Below are 7,187 nucleotides of genomic sequence, written 5' to 3' on the forward strand. Positions count from 1 at the left end.
GTCAAATGATGTGAGTTTTTTGGTACTAGTTCAAAACTGACAATAAAACACACCGGTCTAATTGAGTATGAAGGCACATTTAGAGCAACTATAGCAGATTCGACAAAAGTTGAATTTCCAAAACTACCAAAAGGATGATTGCCAAAAATTCTATAGTCTGAATTACTCAGTAGCAAAACCGGAATTGCTACATTCAAGCCTTCAGATTACATTGTCTTGGGGGACCCACTCTTCAGTGGGACATCCTTTTTTCTCAATCTCCTTTTCATGCCCATCATGTGATGGGGACAACATGAAGTTCCTTAGACGCTAAATATGGAGGCTGTTAGGCCAAATATTGAGAGTGTTTCATCAATTATGGTCATGGGGCAACACATGATGTATCTGCTACAATGCTCTCTTTTTCGCACAGCCTCCATATTGACAGTTATTAGCGCAACTCTACCAGAGTTGGTTGCCATATGTCTCCGATACGTATAATAACCGCCGATATGGCAATTTTGGCTAAAAAGTCTACTCTAGCAGAGTTGTCAGATGGATCTAGATAGCCATAGCTAGGAGGATGCTCCCAATCCAGTCTGTGAGCCTCTATATTTGGAGGCTCTGCGGCATTGGGTTGGAAGGTGCTCCATCCGCCCACCGCTCTCATGTGAGGGAAGTTTCACATCCCTTCGCCGCCTACGATGTTCATCTATTCTCGTGTTTGTCAATTAATGGCGGGTGTCACATGTGAATTGCCACAACCTTTCCGCCACGTTTCCCGCCCATTTTTTCCTCTGTCCGCCAAGTTTTCCTGCCAGCCGCCGCTATTAAAAAGGTAGTTGTCATGTTTGATAGGTTATATCCCCGCCGTCCACAACCGCTCTTGAAGGAGGAGCGGATCTCCTTGAAGTGCCGTTCAAAATTATACTAAGAATTAGGTGAAGCACTCCAGTGAAATCTTTAGATGCTCCACTGTATGCTTAATATAATTTTAAAATCAAGCTTGAACCTTCATTTGCCATGCTGGAGTCTGTGTTTTTTGTGAGTAATACTAGCAAATTGTGCTTTTGAACTGTAGCTCTAGGTGTGAAATTGGAGGAAAACGTTGTAGTTAATAACAAGTGGGAGCTACATGTAAGAAAATGTTGGAGACTATGTTTATGGCAGCTTTGAGTTTGCGCATCGCCTCTCCAGTCTTCATATTATTATTATGGAGCATGTTTCATATGACGGATGACATTTGATATTATATGCTAGAGTTGTTTTTATAAAGTTTGGAGGTATATAGCGATTCCACTGCCGCTCCTACAAAGCGATAAATAAATTTACAAGGGATTGGTGTCTTTTTATTGGGGTTTCCAAAAAAAGGGAATACATTGGTTTTCAAAATCTAACCTCACCTGTGGTGGTTGTTTATAGTCAACTTGTAAGCCTATTATTAAAGGGGAGCTGATAGTTCACCTCACCTTCTCCTCTGGTTTTCCACCCTAGGTCCTCTCTCCTTTGGTTTCTTGTTGATTCTTTTGGTAATTTCAACACATGCCGCATAAAAATAAAAACCAATATAAATAGAGTAACTTAGAATCTAAACCAAATCAACATTTCATCAAAACCATGTGATGCATTTACTCAATTAAATCAAATCAAATCTTACCAAAATCTCAACTAAATCAAAAATTGCCTTTCGAAAGTCATACCCCAATCAAATCATATCAAAACATCAACCAAATCAAAACTTTACTTGTTTTCACCTACCCATACTCAAATCAAATTAAATCGTATCAAAATCTAGAATTTGATACGTGTAAGTTATATCATACAAAGTTGATACACTACACCACAACACTGCATCCCCGACAGCCAAGTTGGCTGGGAATACAAGTTATAACAACAAACAGTCGGTTGGGAAAAAGTATTGCCGACCAACAAGGTCTGTTGGAGAAAGTCCATACGGGAAAGCCCTTTCCCGACCGACATATCTTTCCCGACCGACTGCTTGTTGGCCAAGGAGTATCTTTCCCGACCAACAATCTATTGGGCCTACCATGGGCCTTTCCCGACCGACAGTCTGTTGGGGCTGTCATGGGCTTTTCCCGACCAACCATCTGATAGGGTAATCTTTCCCGACCGACTATCTGACAAGGCTACCATGGACCTTTTCCGACCGACTACGAGACAGGGTAATCTTTCCCAACCAACATACCGTTGGGCCTCATGGGCCTTTCCCAGACGATGGACAATCTTCTGTTTCCCCTCACATAGCTACATTTCACTTTACCATCAGAACATCAATCAAGTTACATAATTCACAACAGTAACATTCATGTCGACCAAGAATAATATATCAGAACCAAACAATTATAACACACATTCATTAATTTTTACATATAAATAGTGCATATGTTATGAACCAATGGCCATCCAAGTTTCCTATAAACTAATGTAACTAATGAAATAGAGGAGACATTATGGTTCATTGTCTGAGAGCAAAAATTCCTAGTGTTGTTTACTGGAATTTTTCTAAGAGGCACATCATCTGCCTTGGCTCCTTGTAGTGGGCAACTACATACCCATCCTCACAGCCTTCCACCAACATCCTTGCATCGTTCTCGTACTTGACATCAAAGCCTTCATTCTACATCTCATTGCAGAACATCCTCCAGCTTGAACATCTGCAAGTAAAAATCCCGAGTTAATATTCTGCATCTGCTTCTGGAACACTTCTCAGAGAACATATTAGCAGTTACATTGCACAAACTCTAGCCTCTCTAGGTTTCCTATTTTTCAAAATCAGAACAAAATTTCAGGGGGGAGGGGGGCTACAAAATGATATGATTTTATTTTTGAAATACCAAAGTATGACCACAAGTTGCAATTTGTATCATGTTAAGCATATTGATCCTATCTGCTTACAGAATACATTTCTAACACCAATTACATATAAAAGCTTCTCCAAAACAGAGTACTACCAAAATACAACCTTCTTTTGAGGAAGTACCAAAATACTACTTAACCACATAGTTTTACCTTTCCATTTAGTGCAAAATCGTATGAGCTAATTAGAACTTTTCCCAACATGAATCAAAACTAATAAAAAAGCAAAATCAAAAGAATCAGACTACACTACAGTACATCAATAGGAAGGATACAAGTAAAATTACCATCGGACAACACTAGTGGAAGAGGTGAGGCAGAGTTGATGATGTTCTGCTTCCCTACCCAACGCTCGACACCATCACATGGCGTCACTGCCTGTCGTGAGCATCGCCAAAGTTGTTTACTACAAACAGCCTGGTGGAGTGCTCATCTTCTAAGTAAATGACCTGGGGTGCCCAGGTTGGCCCTGTCAAAGCTCCGCCAATTAATAAGCCAAGGTTCAGAGCAACATATTTATCAACCATCTTTTGTTACTCTGTCAAATATTGAGTAGAAGGTGTACAGTAACTATGGACCCAGCGATGGCCGAAACAGCAGCAAGCAGATGAACCTGGGATGCGCGAGTACGACAATGGGCCCTGCTGCTAGCTGCTGCATCGACTGTGGCGGCCTGTAAGGTTGCAGAGGCGCAACAGTAAACCGGTTCGGAGTTGAAGGGGATGCTGGGGTGGGCTGGGAATCCTGCAGCACAACACTCCTGATTAAAATTCATTCACCCTCGGTGGAATTAGAATACTTTCAAGCAGTATTGTCTCTGATAAATGAAACTATAAAACACTGCAACAAAGATTCTACTACTTCCATCATTTAATATACATGGAATTTTGATTTAAGGACATACTATTGTAGATAAATATTCATAACACGGAGATCATTTGGTCCAGAAGATATAATAATATATCGACTTTATTTAATTTAGATTTATTATGTGAGGACACTGGAAGCAATGTAAATTGAACAGAGGAGGCAGGACACCCCCGACACCTTACCTAACATTATTCTTATTTCATTTGTAGGATTTCTTCCATTAAACCTGGTAACATGTTTAGAAATACTTTCACAAATCTACATATATATGTAGCAGAAATTGCAACAACTAATCAACGATATAACTACTGCCTTGAATCTGATTAGTACTACGCAGAATGTAGAATAGCTACATAATAATTACATAGGAAAGAAAATAAGGAAGCAAACTATGGGGAAATTAAACATGAGTATAGGCTGGACAAATAACATCTTCTATAATCGAGAAAAAGAATCAAAATACAGTACTGATGCTTAATGACATGTCAACAGAAAATATATATGGCAATGAAGAATTTTCTATGAGAAAATCAGTAACATGAAGAGTATCTAGAAGGCTTGTTACATATGCTCCCTTCTTCTGGAAACCATCGAACAGATTAGTAACAAGTTAGACTTTCTTAAAAAACAAATACTCGTAAAGTATCTCTATGAACCTGAGAAATTTTCATCCGGGGAGCAAGAGGCCAATGGATTCATGGATGGATCCGGGCCTAGTAAGTTACCTGCACGTCCTGCGCGTTGAATGGAGGAGGGCTCGTTGATGAGGAACCAGATCCTGGAGACATCGAGGTTGGTACCGGAGCAGATGACGCCGCTCACCTCGAACACAACCCTGGAAGCTTCAAGGCGAGGTAGGTGAGGAAGTCGACGGGGTTGGACACCACGAGCAGCAGCGCGTCCGGTGAGTGCTTCACCACGGCCGGAGGGGCAAGATCGATGGCGTTGGGCGGCGGTGGGACGGGGTGGGGATCGATTGGAGGAAGCCCCGGTCGGCGTCGGGCGGCGGTGGGAGGCGTGCGGATCGACCGGCGTGGGGGGCGGAGGCGTGGAGATCGACCGGCGTGGAGGCGGCAACGCGGAGATCGGCCGGTGTGGAGGCGGCGGCGCGGAGATTGATCGGCGTGGGGAATGAATGCGTACGAAGGAAAGCTAGGGATTTGGCTGATGTGTGCGCGGTGTGACTGTCTGTTGATTTTGGGAGAAAAGTTCGCGGGTTGGGCCGGCTATTCGCGCTGAAAAATTGGCTGTTCGCGCCCCAAAGGCCCATAGCATCGCACTGTTGGTCGGGGTTATTTACCGACCGATGGTCCATGGGCCATAAAAGAATTTCCAACCGACACTTGGACGGTACACGTGGTAGTATTCCCGACCGACCGCAGGTCACCGTACAGAGTTTTTCCGACCTAGAGTCCGTTAGAAATTTTTCATGGCTGACTGTGGGTCGGCAATAGTGACCTTTTCCCAACAAACGTCAGTAGGAAATTCTGGTGCGTGGTGTAGTGATATTGAACCACTAAAATAGATATGCCTCACTGCAGCGCACGGGCAAATAGCTAGTATAGAAAACGTGCTTACCGAAATGCTGTGTTTTTTTTTATGCACACTGCTATTCTGAAAAAAATGAGTACTTGTGTGTTCGAATATATACTACTATAAACAAAGAGCACTTGGTCCCTATAAAAAAACAAAGAGCACTTGGACTTGATGTCAGTTGGTCGGCGCGATGCGATCGGTGCAGTGCAGCCGGGAGAAAAGGACGAAAGGAGATGCCGACTCAGCACCGTCCATCCGGGGATTCGCGCCGCGTGGGGTCGCGCATGCACACAGCCGAAGCTTCGTTCGTGCCTTTCCCTTTCCCGTTATCAAATTCCCCCCGCCGCAGCGCCAACCCATGCACGCAACGCAACGCAACCCAACCCAGAAACTTCAACCACGCGTCGGCGTCGCGAAATATCGCCAAGTTGCACGTAGTGGTACTAGCAAAACTCTTAAAAATCGCACTCGGATTCTACGCGCCTCTGCACGTGGTGCCCACGCCGCGGCGCCGTCCGCGGTCGGCACCGCGCTCTGCTCCTCCTGCGCCCACCTATAAACAGGCGCACCGCGATGTTTCCTTGGCGTGCTTCATCCATCACCCGCGAGGCTGAGCGATCGAGCTAGGAAGAAGCGGAAGAGACCAGAGGAGGGGAGGAAGAAGCTTGGGGTTGCCGGCCATGGCGAGCCTGATGGACAAGGCCAAGGGGTTCGTTGCCGACAAGATCGCGCACATGCCCAAGCCGGAGGCGTCGCTGGACAAGGTGACCTTCAAGGGCATGACCCGCGAGGCCATCACCGTGCACAGCCACGTCAACGTCACCAACCCCTACTCCCACCGCATCCCCATCTGCGACATCTCCTTCAACCTCAAGTGCGGCGGCAAGTAAGTTCCACCCCCCATCTTCACCTTCTTCTTCCTTCTCTCATTTGCACGATGAGGATGAGATCCATCCATCCATGGATCTGAGTCTGACGGCGCGATCCTGTATAACAACAGGGAGGTGGCGAGCGGCACGATCCCGGACCCGGGCTGGATCGAGGACAGCGGCGAGGTCACCAAGCTGGAGGTGCCGGCCAAGGTGCCCTACGACTTCCTCATCTCGCTCATGAAGGACCTGGGGAGGGACTGGGACATCGACTACGAGCTCCTCGTCAAGCTCACCATCGACCTCCCCATCATCGGCAACTTCACCATCCCGCTCGACACCGCCGGCGAGTTCAAGCTGCCCACCCTCAGCGACTTCTTCGGCGGCTCCGCCAAGACCGAGGAGGCCACCGCCTAGGCATGAGCTCCATCTAGCCCTGCTGTGCAGTCTGCATCCGCATGCCTGTACTCTGCGTTCGTCACAATAATGAGAGCAAATATGATGATTTCTTTCCACTTTGTCTCGATGACTTTCGTCAAATTAAGCAAAGATCTGCAAAATATCTCCGTGATCAGCAAAGATCAGCTTGTTGCCACCAGACTCGCATTCGGCAGTAAATTAGCGAATACTCCTTCAATTGAAGAACGAGTCCCGAAAATATCTTTTAGATCACGTATCGTTGGTGCAGGCAGAACATAGCATCTATAGATTCGTGCGCGATTGCTAAGAGCATCTTCAACGGTATATCTCCTCCGTTATTTTCAACGGCTGTCACATCAAACTTTTTGTGACACGAAGTTACAAACGAGAAACATTAGGGACGCTAGAGACAAAAATAGAGATGTTCTGTTCCTAAAGAAAATAGAGATGTTTCTTTCTCAGAAATCCTACTCCTGCGTGCATCGTTTACAAGCTTGGGAGGAATAAATCAGGTCTAAAGCGCAGCAGTGCAATCATCAGATTGGTTCTCTTTTGAGGGACTTCTTTTTGCCGATTTATCCATCAACTGTCAATGTAGTACAACAAACACTAAAAGTAGAAATTACATCTAAATGT

At 45.3% G+C, this 7,187-nt stretch overlaps 1 protein-coding gene across 1 annotated transcript; it reads left to right on the plus strand.

Moving 5' to 3' along the window:
• The first annotated feature begins 5,836 nt into the window (after positions 1-5,836).
• LOC125531359 (late embryogenesis abundant protein Lea14-A-like) lies at positions 5,837-6,646 on the plus strand. The gene is made up of 2 exons (XM_048695774.1): positions 5,837-6,148; positions 6,263-6,646. The coding sequence occupies exons 1-2, from the start codon at positions 5,943-5,945 to the stop codon at positions 6,546-6,548; spliced, it is 492 nt and encodes a 163-aa protein (XP_048551731.1). The 5' UTR covers positions 5,837-5,942; the 3' UTR covers positions 6,549-6,646.
• The last annotated feature ends 541 nt before the right edge of the window (positions 6,647-7,187 follow it).

This window comes from Triticum urartu, chromosome 1 (assembly GCF_003073215.2).
Source record: "Triticum urartu cultivar G1812 chromosome 1, Tu2.1, whole genome shotgun sequence".
NCBI classification, from domain to species: domain Eukaryota; kingdom Viridiplantae; phylum Streptophyta; class Magnoliopsida; order Poales; family Poaceae; genus Triticum; species Triticum urartu.